The sequence below is a fragment of the Rhinopithecus roxellana genome, chromosome 15, assembly GCF_007565055.1.
Source record: "Rhinopithecus roxellana isolate Shanxi Qingling chromosome 15, ASM756505v1, whole genome shotgun sequence".
NCBI lineage: Eukaryota > Metazoa > Chordata > Mammalia > Primates > Cercopithecidae > Rhinopithecus > Rhinopithecus roxellana.
Genome location: NC_044563.1, coordinates 94,221,775 through 94,242,762, shown reverse-complemented (window position 1 = coordinate 94,242,762; position 20,988 = coordinate 94,221,775). Strand labels below are relative to the sequence as shown.

Below are 20,988 nucleotides of genomic sequence, written 5' to 3'. Positions count from 1 at the left end.
GAGAGTAGTCTGAATCCCACGAAGCCCATTCAAACGAGATTTACATGATTGTTTTAAAGGCCTGATGTTGAGTATATATTCTGATGTCATATCTTCACCAATTCCCTTATGCTTTATGCCTAACCTTGGCCTTGTTTTTGATTATTTCTTGAGGAGAAATCCTCAGAGATAGGATTACCAAGTCAAAGCACATGGTTTATGGTTCTTAAAACAGGTTAGCAAATTGCTTTCTCAAAGCGTTGTGCCAATTTATGTTGCCACCTGCAATAAAAGAAAACAACGTACCTTCATCTTTCTCTTCTGGAGCCAGGTCAGCTACAATATCATCGACATTGTCAGGTACAATATTGCATTGTTCCCCCTGCAAAAGGAATTTTACTTGGAGGGCTCACATAGCGAAAGAAGGGAATGTGTAGTGTGAAGATGAAAGAGGACTAAAATCGAATGCCCATTCTGTATACAAATCGTATGCCATGGCAAAGTTCTGGGCCAACATTTACAATCTGCCTGAGAAAGAAATGCCAAGAAAGCAGAAATGGCTAACCAGGGATGATAAATACATAACTTGGGTACCAGCACTCCCCAGTTCCTGGCCCATGGGAGACATTAGTAATCAATTACGGAACTCACAATGAAACCAATTTGCCTGGATCAAATTGTTCATTTGAGCACTGGGCCTCACTGCTGAGTTCATTTTGCTCATTTTCCTTTTTTTTTTTTCTTTTTTTGAGGTGGAGTTTTGCTCTTGTCACCCAGGCTGGAGTGCAATGGCACAATCTCGGCTCACTGTAACCTCCACCTCCAGGGTTCAAGTGATTCTCCTGCCTCAGCCTCCCGAGTAGCTGGAATTACAGGCGCCTGCCACCAGGCCCAGTCAATTTTTGTATTTTTAGTAGAGATGTGGTTTCACCATGTTGGCCAGGCTGGTCTTGAATTCCTGACCTCAGGTGATCTGCCCACCTCGGCCTCCCAAAGGGCTGGGATTACAGGCATGAGCCACTGTGCCTGGCCTGCTTATTTTCATCTTATGAAATAATTTGCGTGTTAGAAACCCGGGGAGGCCCAGGAATTCCATATCCTGAGGTGCTTTCTGCCAGGGACTCCATGATTCTAGAGCAGAAAGGTGTGCAATCTCCCTGGCACTCCTGCCAGGAAGGGTTGATGCCAGAGTGGGCTCTAACCCAGTACCTTCCGTGCGATTCTCTCGATGACAACTCTGGCTACTTGAGTGATAGACCCACCCTCTGGGTCATAGAAAGGACTCTGAGGATGGTCCAGGCTCGTCAGGGGCCGGATTTTCTCCTGGGGAATGGTGGGCTTGTTGGGTGACTGCAAGAAAACATACAGAGGTAGAGAGTAAGAAATAAAATTGGGAAAACCCACAAAAGCCATTTGTTACATGTATCAGTGCAAAGTCCTTAATAGGAATTTGACAAGTTTAACTACTATTTATATTTATGGAATTGTGTTCATGCCATATACTGTGCTGGGAAAATTCTAGAACTGTATTTTAAAATTCTTCCATATACATGGTAGGATTGTGCTCAGATGAAGAAGCCAAGTTTCAGAGAGGCCATCCAAGCTAGGAAATGGCTGAGCCAGGTTGGCCTGAATCCCAAAGTCTTTCTAATGGACCAGGCACTGGAAAACTTTTTCTCTGTAGAGGGTCAGATGCTACATATTTTAGGCTTTGTGAACCATACTGTTTCTGTTGCTAATACTCAACTCAGCCATGGTAGTGGGAAAACAGCCGCAGATAATATGTACTTGGAGGAGTATAGCTGGCTTTGAAACCTTTATTGACAAATCACATGGTAGGGCAGATTTGTCTTCCAAAGCATAGTTTGCAGATGTCTGTTCTTCTAGATTGTTCTCCCATTGGTTTTCTGATGGCTCCAGATTTCAATGCAATTGATCATATCAGAGAAATACGACATTCAGGACAGAATGCAAACTCTTTAGCCCAGCTGTCCAGAAACCTTCGCTCTTGCCATCGTGGTTTTGGAATGCTGTCCCCTGCTCACTTGGGAACTGCTCTTTAGCACTTCCCTCTCCATGCTCTCCTGGCCACTGCACAGACACTGCGCAGAGCCCATATCACACCACATGTGATGATGAGACCATGCCGTCCTCCCCAGCCAGACTGAAAGTTCACCTAGGACAGAGCCTGGGTCAGATCTCCTCTGTGTCCCTCAGGATGGGGCTGGGCAAGGAGAAGGTGCTAGGGAAGTTTGCCACTCACCACTCCAGGCACACACACACCTCATAGGTCACCCCGCTGTCAGTGCCAGCATCCCAGGGAATCAGGTCTTGCACCACCTTCTGGACCCAGCCACATTCCTTGGTGCACAGATCTTCTGCAGATAAGCCTACGTTCCAGTCGGGACTGGGGCCCATCATAGTCAGGAAGGACATTAAATGGCGAGTTCTGTCCACAGAAAATTCAGCTGAAGGTGCTGCTCTCCTGGAAATGAAATACAGAGACCATTATATTAGAGTTCTGGGGGTTGGTCCTCACTCTGAGGGAAATCTGCCTGGATTATGGATGAAGAATGAGAGACCCAGAGAGTATTCAGATTCGTGGTCTCCCACTGAACTCTGCCTTTGGCCACGACGGGTTTATACCCTTCCCTGTCATGAGCCCATCCATTGAAGAAACGTGGAGAGAACCATATACTACCACCCTATCGAGTATTTCTTTTCTTTTCTTTTTTTTCTTTTAGAGACAGAGTCTTGCTCTGTCACCTAGGCTGGAGTGCAGTGGTATGATCATGGCTCACTGCTGCCTCAAACTTCTGGGCTCAAGTGATCCTTGCAATTCAACCTCCCATCAGAGGGGTCATCTCCCCCAACTTCCTGTTTCCGTTGTCCTCAGAAGGCAGGTGCTGTCCAGCTCCAGACTGTACCCATCGGCTCACAGCTGGGGAGCAGGGACCAGCTGTAGAGTCAGAGACCTTTGGACGACACCCCCGGTTGCTGGGAATAACATCCTGAGTCTAAGCTATCGGAGGCTGCTCTTCAACCTCTATCTCTTTGTGTCACTCAGATTCTCAGGAATGGCTGGGACCACGTGAGATACACGGCAGCAACCACTCAGAGTGGCTGGGAAGGAAAGAGTCACATTCACAGGGCACACAGTGGGTGGCAGTCCCATATTATTTCATTTTCCCCTCATGGCAATCCTGTGGGGTTAGAATTATTATCCTGTCTCGTAGAGAGGCCATGAAAGTGAATAAGTGGTTAATGAACTAAGAGACACAACTAAGAGGCAGCTGAGACTTGAAGGCAGCTTGGCCTGACTCTGCACCCCCAGGCTGCTAATCATGGGGAATCCTTGGCCAGATACAAACTGTTCTGTTCAGTCCAGCTGGCAGCTGCTCTGCCTCAGCTGTCTAGAAGTCCTGGTGCCTCTGTTGGGACCAGCTGCTTCTGGCTGCCCTCACCTGGCTCCAGAAAGCAATGACTGCAGACCCGAATGGGGCTGGGGAACTGGGCCCCTTGGGCTCTGGTATCACCTCTTACAGCTGTGTGTCCTTGGGCAGATTACCAAACCTTTCTGTGTCTCAGTGTCCAAATCTTTAAAATGATGATCACATATGTCTACTCCAAAGGGTTCCTGTGAATTTCAAATGAGCTAGGTTGCAGACAGTACTAAGCCCAGTACCTGGCCCTAGAACTCTTATCACCATTAGTGTTATTGAGAGAAGCACCATAGGGTCGTATGGAGATCAGAAAGGGGACAGGTGGGAAGAAAAGACTTCCTGAGTGGACTTTCCATTTTAGCCTGATGCCAGTCTAGGTTCTGGCACAGGAGAGGAGAAGAACCTGGCCTGAGCCCTGGCTTTGGCATCCGTCGACTGACAAGGTCCTCTTGCTGCCTCCCATGCACCCCCTCCCTTATCCCGCCCTACATGCTACCTAAGAAGCTCCCTGGGCCCAGACAGGCAAGCCTAGCTGCAAGTCAGCTGCAGGTTCCACTTGTACTTGCATCTATTGGGCAAGCTCTTCAATGATTGGAAAAGTGTGGTCCTTGGACCAGCAGCATCAGCAACCTCTAGGAACTTGAAAGAAATACAGATTCTTGAGCCCCACCCTAGATTTGCTGAATTAGAGACTTGGGGTAGGACCCAGCAATTTAATAATCCCTTCAGATTTTAATATACCTCAAGCTTGAGAATGCTGGGTCCACTCATCTTTCAAGCCTCAGATCATGTCACCTCTTCGAGCGGCCTTTCTGCCTGCCTTCGGCTGAGGCAATTATACAGCACCAGATTCCTACACTCTGCACAGGTCTTGCCTTCAGCTGAGGCAAGTACATAGCGCTGAATTTCCCACATTCTGTGCAGGTCTCTATAGCCAGACCCCAGGAATGCAATCACTTCCTCACTGTTTCCTCTCCCCAACTTAGACCGGGAGTTCCTTCAAGGAACTCTATGTTTTATAGCTGCACCCTAGGACCTAGGTGTCCAGTGGGCTGACTGAACAAATATGCATATGATGACTTGAGCTCCTCCACTTCCTAGCTTTAGATCTTGGGCAAGTGGCTCACCCTCTTCAAATCTCAATATCTTCATCTAGCAATATATACCTGCAGTGTTGCTGTCAGGATCAAATGAGATGCTTTATTAGGAAGCCTTTATAAACTGCTAAGTATTGCAATGACATCATCAGCTACTTAGGCACAAATCAGGGGGTTTAATTTCCTTTTCCCACGTGTGCATTTTCTGGCATGTAAGTCAGTGATTTTAATAGCTTCTTTACAGACCTGGTTCACACAAGGATTGCAGTCTATGGAGGTGTGGCATTATCTCATCTAGGGACTCACAGGACAGGGTTCTTGTCTGCCTTCTAGTAACTGCTGAGCAGACAGCACTGGCACCTGGGTGCGGCTGCCCTCTAGGGGTGTCCAGCAGTCCCCTGGGAGGCAGGTTTCCTCTTCCATTGTTATAGAGACTGACCGCTCCATCTATTGCCTTCCTGTCTTCCTAAGTATGTGATTTGAGGCCAGATTAATCATTCATATCCTGTATCCCATGGGTGACTCTGTTCACAATGGCAATCTAAGGGGACAAAAGCAGTTCTAATCCAGAGCTGTAGAAACTAAACCAACTGCCACCCTAACATACTGCCCTGAAACCTGCTCAGCCAATGGGTGTAACCATCTGAGACCAAGGCCTTGTGGAAATCATTCTCAGCAAAGGCATTTTGGCCCAATTTGTTGTATCCAAGTCTGTAGCTGAAGCGAGGTACCCTCTAGACCCTGGTAAATGTTTCAAGATGTGGGAAACATGGGGCAGCCAATTCCTGACCGTGAGGTCACATGGCTGATCACACAGTGACAGAGTAAATTTGAATCTATAAGGGCCTGAGAACAATTTTCTAGCATCTTCAGATATGCCCTGCAGCTGGAGAATCCCTCCCTGACCCCGTTTATGTAACCTTCCTGGAGGAGGTATTTCCTGACCTCTCCCCAAATTGCTTAGAACTCCTATTCTACCTCCCCATAGCATGCTGAACTTACTCTTGCTTTGGAATTTCTTGTTAACATCTGCCTTCCCCATCAGGTTCCAAAAGAATGAAAACCATTTCTGTCCTGTTCATAGCTATATCCTAATGTCCGGCTTAGAACTTGGCATGCCATGGATTCTCTTCAAATGTTTGTTGAAGTAAATAAATTAATCTAAGAAACGAACATGGAGCTCTTGTATTTCCTTTGACCTTCAAATTTAATTAAGCATCACTTCAAAGTATTTATTCTAAAATAAACATGAAATGAATAAGAATCTATATGAATTTTCCTTAGAAAATGCTAGATAGGACTGAAGTGCTTTAATTTGTTCAAACTGTCATAAAAATTCATATTTATGCTTTTGTATATGCCATGTCTTCCAGTATATGACATTTTGTTAATTTGGTTTCATCTTCCTATCTGGGACTTAGACTTGTATCCACGTTCTAGCAAAGAGAGTTGATCTAGCTATACCATATCCCAGAGTATATGATAAAGCATGATAGACAAAATAGCATGATATTCAGATAAGATAGAAATATAAATCAGCAACACAGATAGGGGATCCCAGAAACTATATATAAGGACTACACAGAACAGGCTTTTCAAATTAGGGGTAAAGAAAAGATTGTGCAACAAGTGGGGTTGGGCTAAGTTAACTGTAGCAAAAAAAAAAATACTGGATTCACATTTAATATATCACACAAGAAAAAAACAAAAAAAACCAGTCTCAGAGTCAGAGAGAAAATAACCAGATCATAGAAAAAAATAAAGCTTTCAGATCTATTAGAGAAATATTAATTTTTTCAACTTTGAAACAATATAAGCAATAATAAAGGAATTATCTATCAATGAAAAACATCTGTAAAATGAAAACGGCAGTACTGAATTGGAGAGAAAAATGACATGCTGGCAAAAAATGTCTCCACTGAGTGTGACTGACAAAGTGTTAATATCTATACTATGTACAGAGCTAATCCAAATATGTAGAAAAAGATCCCACTAGATAAAGAAAAGTTATGAACAGACAATTCACATTAGATATGAAGACCCAGAGAAATGTTTCCTCTTTCTACATTTGGAGAGGCAGTATGGTGTGGAGGGAAGAACCCAGGGCACTGGGGACAGTCAGAGCTGGATTCGAATCAGCTGTTTATTTCATAGCTACGTGATGGGGGCCTCCACCTCACCTTTCTTTGCAGTTACTACACTGCCAAATGGGAGCGTCATCATCCTACCCCAAGGTTTTATTGTGAGAAAATTGCTTATCATTGTGAGGGACACATAACAGGGCTTGGTAGAGGTTGATTTCCTTCTCATTCAACTTTTCCGAACAAAATGCTCCAAAACACCATAAAAGAAAAGAGGTAAGAAAGGATTTTGAAACTGCTTCCAGAGACTTACAATCCCCTCCTAAATTACAGATCCACACCAGTGAGACTCAGGAGGGTTTCCTAAACCACTCATGCTGTGTTCTGTCTCTCAACCTGTGTTTTCAAAAATCTGAATTTTCAGAGTTGCAAAAACTCAATATGGCCACGAGAGGGCGTCAAAGTCATTCGCTAGGCTGAAGTCCTGCAGGGGTGTGTGTGGAGAAAGGTTTGAGAGAGGTTCCTGTAGCGTTGGAAAACGCTGTGTTTATAACCAGGAGGCATCTAGGACTCCAGGTCCATCTGGACGCTTAGATCTACCACCTGCTCCTCTGTCCAGGCCCATCTTCCTGTAGCACCCCGAGGACATCGATGGACCTGTGCAGGTGTTGCAGGAGGCAGGGAGAGCCCTGACTCTTCCAGCCCTGATTTAAGAGAAAGATGTCTCTGGCCTCCCGGGGAAGGTGGCTTTGGATTTCTGGAGAAGGTGACCATGTCTCTACTCCACCGGCCTCACAAACATGACCTTTGTCTAATCAATGTTAATCTGGCAGAGTGCCTGGAAATAATTTAAGGTGATGACAGTGGTTTGCAGGATTCATTATAAGAAAGGAAATAAAAATTATTTGTAAAAGTTCCAGTGATTCTTAGCATTCAGATGCAGTTGCAGGAACCAGATGATGGACATTCAGAATTGATTTGTAGGAAATCTGGGCATTTGCTACTTAGGCGCCAGAGGAACTAGGGAAGGATGTGGGTTTTGTTCAGAGTTTGCCTTTCCTGTCTCTACCTGCACCCTGGGCTGTCGGAGCCACAGCTTGATTTATTGAGCTAAACAAGTCAGCAGCTAATTTGCTCATTCATGGCAGTCCTTTGAGAAGTGGTCCTGGGGATAAAGATGCAGATCATTGAAAAACAAGTCAGTTTCAACCGGCAGGACCTTGCAAAGTAGGTCACCCTGGCTTTCCACTGGGCGGAGGGAGGCTGGAATCCCATTAACCCCAATCAGGCAGGCTCAGCAAAGAGGGGCAGGGCTGTTTCTGCAAAACAAAACTTGGCTGCATGTAGGCTTCCTAATTTGACTTCCTAATGAGATTTGGAAGAGGAAAGGGGAGACTGGAGTATGGGAAAATCAAAGGAAAATTCCTTTCCCTTAACAAGCTGGTAGCATTGAGTGCAGAGGTTTTAGGTGTTTGGGAAGTCTGAGTGTTTGCCATCAATTAATTTTGTTCCACTGGGGCCTCAGGAAGTCTGAGGGGTAGGTGAAATGTGGGAAGCTGTCCCAAAATATTCATTTCAGTTTTTCAGAAAGTCTCTCCCATCTTAAAAAAGAAAAATAAAATGCTCTTTGGCTCTTTCATCCCCTTGGAGCCAGGTTCTCTTCTTTCATAGCAAACTTCACAGAAGAGCGGTCTGTACTTGCTGACTCCGTAACCTCATGCTCTGTTCACAGTTTACCTGCTCTGGGCTGTTTTTCCCCCTCATCACTCAGCAGAAAGCATTCTCCAAAAGTCACTGATGACCTTCCTGTCGATAAACCCAAAGGGCTTCCTGCAGCCCTGATCTTTCTTGTTTTCTCGGCTGCATTGGGCACAGTCGACCACCTGCCTCAAACACTTTCTTCCCCTGGATTTCTCCATACCAAGCTTCCTTATCGATTTCTTTGCTGCTCCTTTGCAGGCAAGATTCCTCAACATTCAATAGTAGAGATCTTTGGAACTCAGTCCTAAGCCCTTGATTCCTATCCTTATGCCCTTGGCATTGATTGTCTCCCATTTCTTGAGGACTCCCAATTTTAGATCTCAGCGCAGAATTCTTGCCGTGAGTTCCAGAGCTATCTAGGCAACCATATACTTAACACCTCTAATTGGAAATCTTGAATACATCTTAACAACATACATTTAGAACTGATCCCATGATCTTTCTCACCGAACTTCATCTAACGTTTTCAGCCTTATGAGTGGCTTCACCAACTCCTTTGTTATGCCAGCCAGACACATGGGAAACATCTTGACTGCTCTTTGTCCGCCTCCTTATTTCACCTATCGCCACAGCCTGTTGATTTTACCTCCTACGCGTCTCGCGCATCTCTGTACCTCTCTCCTTTTCCGCTACTACCACCATCCTAGTGAAGTCACAGTTAATTCTCTCGGGTTTTCTGTAGTAGCCCCCCTCACTGGGCTCGCCACATCTACCCTTTCACACAGGGGCCAAAGTGTTGCAATTGCTTTTTATTTTTTAGTGCAAATATGATCATGTCATCCTTGTGCTTAAAACCCTTCAATGATTTACCATTATTATTATTTGAGACAGGGTCTCTCGCTCTGCATGGCTCATTGCAGCCTCAACCTCCTCGGCTAAAGTGATCCTCCTGCCTCAGCCTCCCAGGTAGCTGAGACCACAGGCACATGCCACTATGCCTGGCAAAATTTTTAAACTTTTTATAGAGATGGGGGTCTTGCTTTGTTGCCCAGGCTGTTCTCAAACTCCTGGGCTCGAGTTAGCCTCCTGCCTCCACCTCCCAAAGTGTTAAGATTACAGGTGTGAGCCACTGCCCCTGGTCTTACTCATTACTTTTAATGCAAAAATTCAAATGAAAAATTTCAAATGTCACATGGCTTGGCCTCACACCAAACTCATCTTTGATTTCTGGATCTAGTTAGACCAAAGCCTTTTAGTGCCTTAGACATACTCTACTCCCTCCTCATACAGGGCCTTTGCACATGATGGTCTCTCCAGATTTTCTAGAATGTTCTCCCCTTTTCTTCTTTGCTTAGTTAACTCCTACTGCTTCCTTAGATCTTAGCTTCACTGCCTTTTTAGGGGGAAGCTATCTCTAACCCCCAGGCACTGTCATGGCACTTTATGTCTTTCCTTCATAGACGTGTCACATTTATTTGTGTGATCATTTAGTAAATATCTCTTCCCCACTGAATTGTAATCTCCATAAGGAACTGTGCTGTGCTCACCACAGTTGCCCTAAGCACCTTTCACAGGACTTTTTTGGGGGACCCTCCTATCAAGGATGTTTCAATCTTCCTTGATAGGATACAGGGTAAGTGAAAGCCAGATTTTGTTTGTTTTGGGGTAGGTGTGAGACCACGTGGTGTGGTCACATTGTTAATTTCATGCCAATCAGAAGGCTTATTGGCAGGTATCTATGTCTTCATTAATTTAAACATGGGAATATGAATGAATTGTTACTTAATTGGGAGGATCTTGTTCTAGCGAAAAGCACAGGCATTAGAATCAGCCGGGTACTGTCGGCATTCTGTATCCACCCTGGTGTCATATGACCTCTGAGTCTCAGTAGTTTGGTCATTGGTAAAATGGACATTGCAATACCTACCTCATGGTTATTAGGATTAAAAGGGATAATAAATGTCAGTGCCTACTTGGACCCAAGAAGATGCTGAAAGTAAAAGGACTGCTCTCTCTTTCCTCTCTCCCTCCCTTCCTATCTCTTTCCTGAATGTGCTTTGATTTGTAGTTTACATCTTCTAAGCCCAGGCTCCTCAAGAGAAAACTGGTAGAAAGATTCCTTAATGGTGCAAAAATTGGTACCTACAAACTCTCCCTACCCCTACCTTCCTTTGATCCCCTGCCCACTTAGAGGACCAGAAGTGAGGGGTTCTTTACACATAGGTTCTGGGAGCCGAGGAACTGGGAGAATGAAGAGACAGTAGAGTAAGGATATTCAGGGTGACCCGACTGGTAACTGATGTTAATCATGCAAAGGGCATTGAGGGCTTTTGTGAATTCACATCGTTGTTTTTTGGCAGGACATGTATGAGATGGGCACAGGTGCATCTGCCAGGAGAGCGCCTTGGGCAGGCCCTCCCTCGTGTTGCTTCTCTTGGAGGGCAAGGCATTTCCTGGGCTGGGTGGGTTTTTTCCTGCCCTGGTGTGAGCTTCCTTAGGGAGGATCCAGAGCAAGGCTTAGAGCTCACAGCAGGCTAGAAAAGGCCTCCATGCAGCCAGCTGGGCTGCCCTGGGCCAGCTGTCTGAGTGTTGGTCTCTTTTTCCCTCCTCAGGCCTCCACTCAGAGCCTCAGCTCCACCCAAACCTGGGCTAGTCCTGACCAGCGCAAGGAACACCTTTCAGGCACAGCCCCATGTCCCTCCTGCACACAGCAGGAGGGGGTTCTGCCCCTGCTCTGGGGCTCAAGAGCCACTCCTCACCCTAACATTTATCCCCTTGGAGTTTACAAGGCTGCCATGATGACATTATATTTTATATATTCAGATTGTATGGTGCTGCCTGGACTTGTGCAAAGGGAAGACCTGGAGTGGCACAACTTTGTCTGTTGTCTGTCTCCCCTCTGGCTGAGTGTTCCAGAGAGCTAGGACTGCGTGTGTAGGGCTGGCGCACAGTAGGGGATGGGCCATTAGTTTGCCGAATGGTTAAATGAGCAGCTATCAGGTGCCTCGCCATAGTTTCTGTGTTCCCAGCCAGTCAGCTATGAGCACTCCTCCTCCCTCACTCCAGCTGCCCTATCCTGGGGCATCTTCCTTTTGAATGTCCAGCACTTTCCTCCCTTCCTATCCTGTGGATTTCGCCTTTTCTCCCACTGAGCAGTGTCTCACACATTGCTCATGTTGTTGCTGTCTTCAGTATCGGTGTTAATGGATGTAGATTACTCCCTAGAGGGGCTGGCCAAAGCTTCTTCATAAACCATCTTCTTGGGGTCAGTCAGGAGCTTCTTCTGCTCCAGGCCTTGCATCTTTAAAGGATAAGCAGAATCAAGGCTTGTTCAAGGAACTGCCCAGGATTCAGGGTGGCCTGCATGAGGTGCAGTGTGGGGAGGCCAGGAGATGAACCCTGACGTGTGTTTCACCCACCTGTGCACACTAAACTAAGGAGTGTGGACTTGATCTTGACACTAAGCGAGGTCACAGAGGGATGAAGAAGGAGAGGACACAACAGATTTGGATTATTTTTTGTTGTTGTTGAGACAGAGTCTTACTCCCATCACCTAGGCTGGAGTACAGTGGCGCGATCACGCCTCCCTGCTGCTTGACTCCCTGGGTCCAGGTGGTGCTCCTACTTCAGCCTCCTGAGTAGGTGGGACTACAGGCATGCGCCACCACGCCCAGCTAGTTTTTTGTATTTTTAGTAGAAGCAGGGTTTCGCCATGTTACCCAGGCTGGCCGGAGGATTTGGATTTTTTTTTTTTTTTTTTTTTGAGACGGATTCTCACGCTGTCACCAGGCTGGAGTGCAGTGGTGCAATCTCGGCTCACTGCAACCTCCGATTCCCTGGTTCAAGCGACTCTCCTGCCTCAGCCTCCCGAGTAGCTGGGATTACAGACATGCACCACCATGCCCAGCTAATTTTTATATTTTTAGTAGAGACTGGGTTTCACCATGTTGGCCAGGATGGTCTCAATCTACTGACCTCGTGATCCGCCTGCCTTGGCTTCCTAAAATGCTGGGATTACAGCGTGAGCCACTGTGCCTGGCCAAGATTTGAATTCTTAAAAGATCGCTCTAGTAACTGTGGATGAGGAATTGGACTGAGGGAGACTACAGCAAAGCAAAGAGGTGACGTGGTCCAGGTGAGAAAGGGTGATGGCTTGAAGGAAGGGGAGGAGAACAGCCAAGTAAGGACTGATTTGTGAGCTGCTCAGAAGGCAGAATCCACAGGGCTTTGAGACTCACTGTACTTTCAATATTTCTCCACATGGAGAACAGCAGGTTTGTTGAAGGTGATGGGACCCATTTGGGACACGATGAGTTTAAGGTCCAGGTGGATCATTCATGGAGAGGTGTCCAAAAACCTGATGGATACACCACTGTATCTATCTATCCATCCATTCGGCAGGAGGTAGTTTTGGAGACTGTCAGCATACGCCTAGTCACCTGACTCAAGGGCAGATAAAATCTCTATGGGATAGAGGAGACAGAAAAGAAATGGGACTGAGAATGGAACCCAGGGTAAATCTGACTTTCCACACGTCAGACTGGCTAAGCGTGAGTATCATCTGTATGCTCTGAGGGTGAGGGCATGTTCGGTCTGTTGTGGCTGAGAACATTGGTGAACACAGAACAGTTAATCTTCACATCTGAGTTGAGTCCACTGTGGTATCAAGGCCATTGGGGAAAAACAGAGCCTGAGCCTGCATCCTTGAGAAGATAGGGCAGGTGTGATGCTCTGCACCTAGAAACCATCTTGCCTGCTTGTTAATGGAGAAGTACTGCTAACTTTAACAGCATAGCTGGTATGTGGTGGCCACTAGGTAGGTGGCCTTGAGAAGGGGCTAGGATAAGACAGGCCAGGCGAGGGACTTGTGTTACTTACACGTTGAGAGGCTGCCAGGCTGGCCACTGGGCTTTGGCTTTGATGACGGTGAGGACCTCATCACTCTGCAAAAAAGGACCACAAATATTTAGTGAACAGAGCAGGGCTCATGGGAACAATAGGGCTTTGAGCTGGTGACATCGTTCACCCCACTCCCTCACTTGCTGTTGGAACTCTTCCTGCCTGGGTTTAGAGCCACCTTTCTCTGGGATGGGGGAACCCTGGGTCCTCAGTGATACCAGGAGAGGGGACTGAGTGTCTAGGTATGTCCTGGACACTGAAGGGCCACTGAGTCACACCTTTGGTTTCCAGCTCAGCCCATCCCTTCCCCACTAGAGCAGAGATCTGGCCTGGATTCTGCCTTGGTTGGCCAGACTCCCATGTCGTGTCCATTCCAGAGGGCAGAGCCATGCTCTGTGTCCAGACACTGAGTGGGGCCTGCTCCAGGCCAGCTGGGTCAGCAGAAGCTGCAATGTGGCTAACACCTGGCCCCGAGGACTGTCCCCCCAAGGCCTGTCCTGCTGGTGAGACCCATGGCTGGATCAGACTCCCTTGGACGAGGAGGCCAGCACAAAGCTGAGGCCCCACACCCGTGGTGCTCCTCAGGTTCTCTGGCTCTGTTTTGCTTTGGATGATGAATAAAGCACGATAAAGTTATTTTAGGGATAACTGGGGGACTTGAAGTAATTTTTTGAGGAATAATTTGATAATTAACATTTTGAAGGAAAGCACTGAATGGTCATCATAGGGCAAAAATCAGAACTTTGTTGATCTTGCTTAACTTTGAGGTTTGGTTGGGTTTTTATTTTCAATTGCCCACTGCGGGTGAGGGGAGCCATGATCTTTGCAAGGCTGGAGGCCTCCACAGGCCGAAGTTCAGCTTTGGTGGGGAGCTTTCCCCAGAGTAGAGTCAGCTGGCCCTGTATTACCCCTTTCCCTGGCCCGGGCCCAGCAGTGCTCAGACACAATAGTCCATTGTGTGTGGAAAACTCCAGAATGTCACCAGCTGGGGAAGGAAGGGCTTTGTTGCCAACTGAACAGATCCCTGAGTTCCAGGGGAAGACTTGCTTGGCTGGCTCATGGCGACAAGGCTACAGTCCTTAGAGTCGTGCCTGGCAGCAGGTGCCTAGAATATAGTTAGGATGCATTGTGACCTTCTCCCTGGTTGGGTACCTTGCCCAGAAAATCCCACAGCCCCATGGAGACTGGAAGGAAGGAGGACAGTGCTGTCTCTGAGGCTCAGGCCCAGAGGTTATAAAATGCTTTGTGGTCCAGCGCTTCCCATTTACCATGCAGGAAAGGGGCTGTTGGGTGGTGGTGGTGCAGAGGAAGGTGGCTTAGCCAGACCCAGTGTGGTCTGGGCTCCTACAGACAGTTCTGGGTGAGGAGAAGGGCCCACAAAGACAGGCCAGCAGCAGTGAGCCACCCAGGAAGCTTGCAGCCTCCACCTAGGCTCAGGCTCCCTTGGGTGCCCTCTTTGCATCAGATGAAAAAAATCTTCAGATGCACAGACACCCCAACATTCATACATCTGCAGGCAAAGCATTTCCCAAAGGAGCAGTTACATTTCTCATGCAAAATATATTTATTTGTTTACAGTGTATCCCTTCTTCCCTCCTAAGAAATACCTGTTGAATGACCGAGAAGTTGTTTATCCTGAAGTCACATAGAGAACACAACTTATCTATCTCCTGAGTGCCAGCTCTGTGTCTCCCCAGACCTGGTTTTCCTCCAGTCATCTCATATGCCTCATGGCTGAGCCCTTCCTCTGACCTCAGAGTCCTGCTCCTCCTCCAGCAGCCCGGCCTGGGTTGAAGGCACAGCTCAGGCGTGCCTGAGCTGGATGCCGAACACCACCAGCTCCCTTCACCCCCGACATCAGTCAGGCTGAGGCCTCCAGTGTTCACCTCCTTCCACAATCTCCCCTCTGGTCACACCGTCTCCAGTATCTTCTTGCTTCCCCCAGTTCATCCTCCACTTGCTGCAAATCTGACCATATCTGTCTCCTGCCAAAACCCTTCAAAGACTCCTCATAATTTCCATGACAATTTCTTACTGCCTGAGTTTTGCTTACGTGGTCCTCATCATCTAGTTCTGCTCTACTTTTTTTCTTTGATTTTTAATTCCAGAATAATACATACACTGTGGAAAACTTTAGCATCACAGAAACTCACAATGTAAATGTTGAACACAGTCTACTTCAACAGCGACTCTGCCTTCTATCTCCTTCTCCCTTTCCAGAATATTACAGCATGGTGTGTATCTTTCCAAATCTTCTACGATGCACACGTAAGGATGTGTGTGTTTGTGCATGCATTATATTTAGCTTTCCCGCCAAATTTGTGTCATACTGAATATCTTGTTCTGTACCATGACTTTAAAATATTTCCTTAATATCATATCACAGGAAACTCTCCATCAGTACATACTACATACTATATATGCTATGTATCTTATCTCTCTTTTTTGATTTTTAAAGTGTTGGATATCTTCAAATTATGGCAAACCAGGTCAAGACTTATAGAAAGGAAATCCGAGATACTGTCTGATGACAATGCCTTTGCTCTTGAAGAAATATTTCACTAGAAAATAAAATCAATGTGGGTGGAGTGAAGGTGGCTGCCAAGTTAGCTGGCCCTGCAGATTCACCTTGCTTTACAGTTAAATTCTGGTTTACAGGTCCCAGCTAATATAGTGATTTTGCTTTTGTAGTATATAACTGTACACACACACATACATACACACACACACACACACACACACACACATACAATATTGCTTCTTGGCCTTTTGGCCAAGATCAAATGTACAACTCCACAAGTATTGTTTGGACCCTACATTACCATTTATTTATGGTGATGAAACTCCATTTAGATCTATGGAGGCTCCAAGGATGCTGGGTTCCTGTGTGTGGGGCATGACAGCTTCCTGCTGTAAATCTTTTCATCTAGTGGTTACACAACATCTGCATGGTCAACAGCTTATTGTTCTCTTTTTTGGTGATCATTTGAGTTAAATGAAATAGAAAGCAGGAGCATTCTACCACACTTATTTAAAAAGCTACATATTTTTGTTGAAGCAGCAAGTTATTTGGTAGAACTTAACTTCTACAGGATCAGAGAGAATCTTCCTCATTCATGGCCATATCTCCATGCCCACGGCTGCTTAGTAGATTGTTCAAAAAGCAAAGCCACACCATTCTCTTTGATGTATGCAGACAGTTATGTAGCAGGGGATATTCTCTAACTTATTCCACTGGCACCATTAGCACATATTTAGTTGTTTTCATAAATGATGCTGTGATGAAGACTCATGTACATATTTATTTGCTCATACATCCAAGGATTCCTGTGTCATTGAGTCAAAGGAGTGATCAAAACATGAAGCAAATTTAAAATTGTAGTTGGCCCTACCAAATTGCCGTCCAAATGTCTATACTAATTTCTACTCCCAGCAAGGATGTGTATGTGCCCATGTTCTCAATTTAGGGCACACAAGATACTATTCATTTTTTTAACGTTTATGAATCCAGCAGGCAGGAAAGTAGCGTAGTTGAGAAGCATAAACTCTCGAATCATACCTGAGGTCATATGCTGATGGTACCATTTACTAGCTCTGTGTTTTTGTTTTGTTTTTGAGACAGGGTCTCATTTTGTCACCCAGGTTGTAGTGCAGTGGCACGATATCAGCTCACTGCAGGCTCAGCCTCCCGGGCTCAAGCAATCCTCCCACCTCAGCCTCCTGAGTAGCTAGGACTACAGGTGTGCACCATCACCCATGGCTAATTTTTGTATTTTTGTAGAGATGGGGTTTCACCACATTGCCCAGGTTGGTCTTGAACTCCTGAGCTCAAGTGATCTGCCCGCCTCGGCCTCCCAAAGCACTGGGACCACAGGTGTGAGCCACCGTGACCTGCCAAGTTCTGTGTTTTTTGGCAAGTCTCGTGACCTCTCTTAGTTTTCTCATCTGTGAAACAGGGTAAAAAGAGGATCTCCTGCATGTGGTTGTTAGGGGGACTAAATGACAACTCATGTAATGTGCCAGTGAAGTGCCTGGCACATAGCAGGTACTCCATCAATATTACTCATCATTCTGATTCTTACTTACATTCAGGCCAAGTTGGATTCAGAATTGACTTGTGCTGCCTGAGTACAGAGACTGGAGCACACAGTTGCAGGTACAAACCCACAAAGCCTCAGGAGAACTTCCCTCCATTGAAAGCCAAGCTCTGCGTCTCAGGGAGCGTATGATGGAAGGCTTATGTAGCTTGGATGGGGGCACTGGGGCCCTGGGCATTTCATATTCTGAAGAATGAAGGACTTAAATTCAGAGTAAGCAACCCACACTTCAGACTTAAATGAAAAGCTTATTTTAACAAGTCTCTAAGGCACAGACAGGAACTTTCAAGAATCCTTAGAGCCTCTTCTCAGCTCCCAGAGGACCCTTTTCAAACAAAGTGTTTCAGGGCAGCCACAGTTCATGCTTCGTTAGGATGATGCCAATTAAAATAGGAAAAAACCCAAAGATACTACAGGCCACTCATATTCATCTTCCATTTTGCTTTTGTAAGCATACTGTGGGGATATAACAGCTCTACTTGTACCTCACAGTTACTGGTACCAAATGGGAACAGCATATCCCCTAACAGGCCATGGGCTGAGGTCAGGTCTGGAGGGAAGCGGGTTCATGTGGAATGAAAACAGATCTGGAACAGATCTGTTCTGGAGGCAGCAATTACATCGGTACCAGGAGACAAACAGGGTGGTCTGAGCAGAACAGAGAGTAAGGCTGTGAGTCTAGGGTCAGGGCTGGTGTCTGAACCAATCTTACCCCACGCTGGCTCTCCTCTGCACTCCAGAGCCAGCACCCACTGAGGGAGAGCTCCGAGCATCTCAACTGTGCCTATAGCAGAAGGCCAGAGTCTGTCACCTCCCCCTGCTCCTTTCTTCCTAATTTTTTGACTTCGTCTTCCAGTCCCGAACCACAAGCCGTTTCCTCATCCAAAACATTCCTTTGCTCCTGGTAGCACTGAGGCTCAGACCTCAGTATGGCCAATTTCCCTGATGCGCCTACCATCTCTCCTCCTCCTCCCAGGAAGAGACATGGGATGCAATCCATGATCATAGCGGGAAAGGAATAGAAACAGGTGGAAACAGCGACAATAATAAAACAATTTTTTTTTTTTATGTGCTAAGCATCTTGCTAACCTTGCAAATTGCCTAATAGATAGCATCTCATTTAATCCTTACAACACATTTGCAAGGTGGGTATATACTTTTTAATCCTCAGAAACACATTTATTCAGCCAAATTAGTTTCACAGTCAGCCGACTGAGCTAGAGTTTAGACCTCAGTCTGATTCTAGAGGCCACACTCGTTGCCACCGTGAACCCAGGCAGGGGCGGACTGAAAGTACACACTGTGGCCCAGGAGAACCAGGCCCACCCCTCCTCCTTCTGCTGCTCTTAAGGGCATGTCCTAGCCTACTTTCAGTTCTGCATATCACAGCCACACGTGGAAGACTATCAGACTATGTTCACAATGCTGAACCTTAATGCTGTTCTGACAACAAGTCTTGATGAAGCCGGGGAGGCACCCGCTCCTTGGGCTGAAGAAAAACTGTCTGCTACTAAACAGGGGAAAATCCAGTGCCACTAATTGCAAATGCAGTGATACACAGCTGTACACACAGTGTGCATTTCCCCATTCAACAGCCTGTTTCTTACAGAAAGCTTTGGAAATAGCTATCATGCTCTCCACTGCAGGTGAGGAAGCTGAGGCTCAGAGAAGTCAGGTTACTTGCTGACCACACAGGAGCCACGATTCCAACGCAGGTGTATCTGACTCCAAAACTCACATTCTTTCCACTTTCCCTGACTGTCCTTCCTCTCCATCCTTCTCTGCTCCCGCCCCCATGTTGCTCATTTTGCAGCCAGAGCACAGCTGACCCTGGTTGGTGGCTTTCTCCAAGGAGCCCTTGCTTTGAGGTACAGGCTCACTGGGGTTCCCTCTGGGAGAGCGGCATCTGGAACCTTGCATAGGGATCCTGGTGAGCACTATTTGGTCCATTATTCACTTTTTCCCTTTCCCAGTTGCCATGCATAAAAAATATCCATCCTGACAGCTTCTAACTCTGAAGGTAACTTTTTCATGCCTGGGTGAGTGTCCTGGTGATGAGTAGCAGGAAATGAGCCATTTTATGAGGTGATCATGGGGCTGTAAGCATCTTTAAACCCGATTGTGCCCAACAGTCGCCTCCTCTAATTTCTACAGGCTCTGGGCTTCTCAGGTCATAAATAAAACAGCTCATATTTGGTGGCACTTTGTAGTTTGCCCACGGTCTACACTGCTGCCCTCTGAGGAAGGCAGGCAGGTGTCCCCATTTCTCAGGTGAGGCAACTGAGACTCACCTCTCCTCTGACAGCAGACTCACTGCTCCCCTCAAGGCACCAGTGACCTCTCCATGCCAAAGCCAAAGTCAGTGCCCACTCTCGGCTCTCGCGGCCCCTCAGCAGTATTTGACACAGCTAGTCACTCTCTCTGCCTTGAAGAGCTTTCTCCTCGGCTCTGGGACTTGCTGCCTCTGATTTTCTTTCCACTTCATCAGCTGTTCCTTCTCAGTCTCCTTCGCTGACTCCTCTTCACTTTCCTCTAAAGCTTGAAGTGCCCCAGGACTCAAGCCTTTGGTCTTCTTCTCTTCTATCCACACTCCCTTGGTGATTGCATTGAGTCCCCTGCCTTAAAAAGCCAACTGTGTATGTGCTGGTGATTTCTAAGCTGTAATCTTCTACTGCAAACTGGCCTCTGACTCTAGACTTGCATATCGGCCACTCAGCATTTTCATCTGGGTATCTAAGTAGCATCTCAAACTCAACAACATGCCTGAAACCAAACTCCTGATCTTCCCCTCCCTATGCCCAGCCTCCTTCATTCTTCGCATCCCATTGTATGGCAATGCCGTACTTCCATTTCCATCTATCCTGGATGCCTCTTTCTCTCCCACCATGCATCTCATCCATCGGCACACTCTGTCAACTCCACTTCCAAATATCTTCATGATCCAAGCACTTTCCATCTCCTGCCTGCCTCCATCCTGATCCAAGCCACTATCATCACTCAGCTAGATGAGTGCAGTTGCTTCCTAGCAGGTCTCTCTACCTCCCCTCCCTCCCTCTAGACTCTTCTTCATCCAGCAGTCATATCATGCCATTCCTCTGGCCAAAATCCTCCAGCAGCTTTGCATCTCACAGCAGACAGGACCTTGCTCTGGTCCCCTACGCCCTCCATGGTCTACCTGTCCTCCTGAGCGTCATCTCTTACCACTCTTCCTCAACCTGGCTTTCAGCATCCTGGACTTCTTATGTATCTTTAAACATGCCAGACACACTTTGCACTTGCTGTTCCCTGTGCCTGGAATGCTGTTGTCCCAGATACCAGAGCACTCTCTCCTTTGTTTCCTCCAGGTCTTTGCTTAAATGTCAGCTTCTCAGGGAAGCCTTTGATGTCCATGTCAGGTCCCTGTCCCCCTTTTGACTCAGCATCCCTATTCCTTTATCCCAGTATCTTTTCTCCATAACATTTGCCATTGTCCAGTTGACTGTGCATTTTGCTTATTTTTTTTTTTTTTTTTTTGAGGCAGGGTCTTTGTTGCTTAGGCTGGAGTGCAGAGGCATAATCGTGGCTCACTGTAGAATGACCTCCTGGGCTCAAGCCATCCTTCTACCCTCAGCATACCAAATAACTGGGACTACAGGTGCCTGGCACCATGCCCAGTCAGTTTTTAAATTATTTGTAGAGATGGGGTCTTGCT

General features: G+C 46.6%; 1 protein-coding gene across 1 annotated transcript in view; it reads right to left on the bottom strand.

Moving 5' to 3' along the window:
- SPON1 (spondin 1) overlaps window positions 1-20,988 on the bottom strand; it is a 309,576-nt gene that overhangs the window by 11,110 nt on the left and 277,478 nt on the right. The window contains exons 7-10 of the mRNA XM_010388387.2: window positions 13,180-13,244; window positions 2,263-2,464; window positions 1,189-1,329; window positions 286-361 (exon numbers count right to left, since the gene is read on the bottom strand). Coding sequence (XP_010386689.1) covers window positions 286-361; window positions 1,189-1,329; window positions 2,263-2,464; window positions 13,180-13,244 — 484 coding nt within the window. The remainder of the gene's footprint in view (window positions 1-285; window positions 362-1,188; window positions 1,330-2,262; window positions 2,465-13,179; window positions 13,245-20,988) is intronic.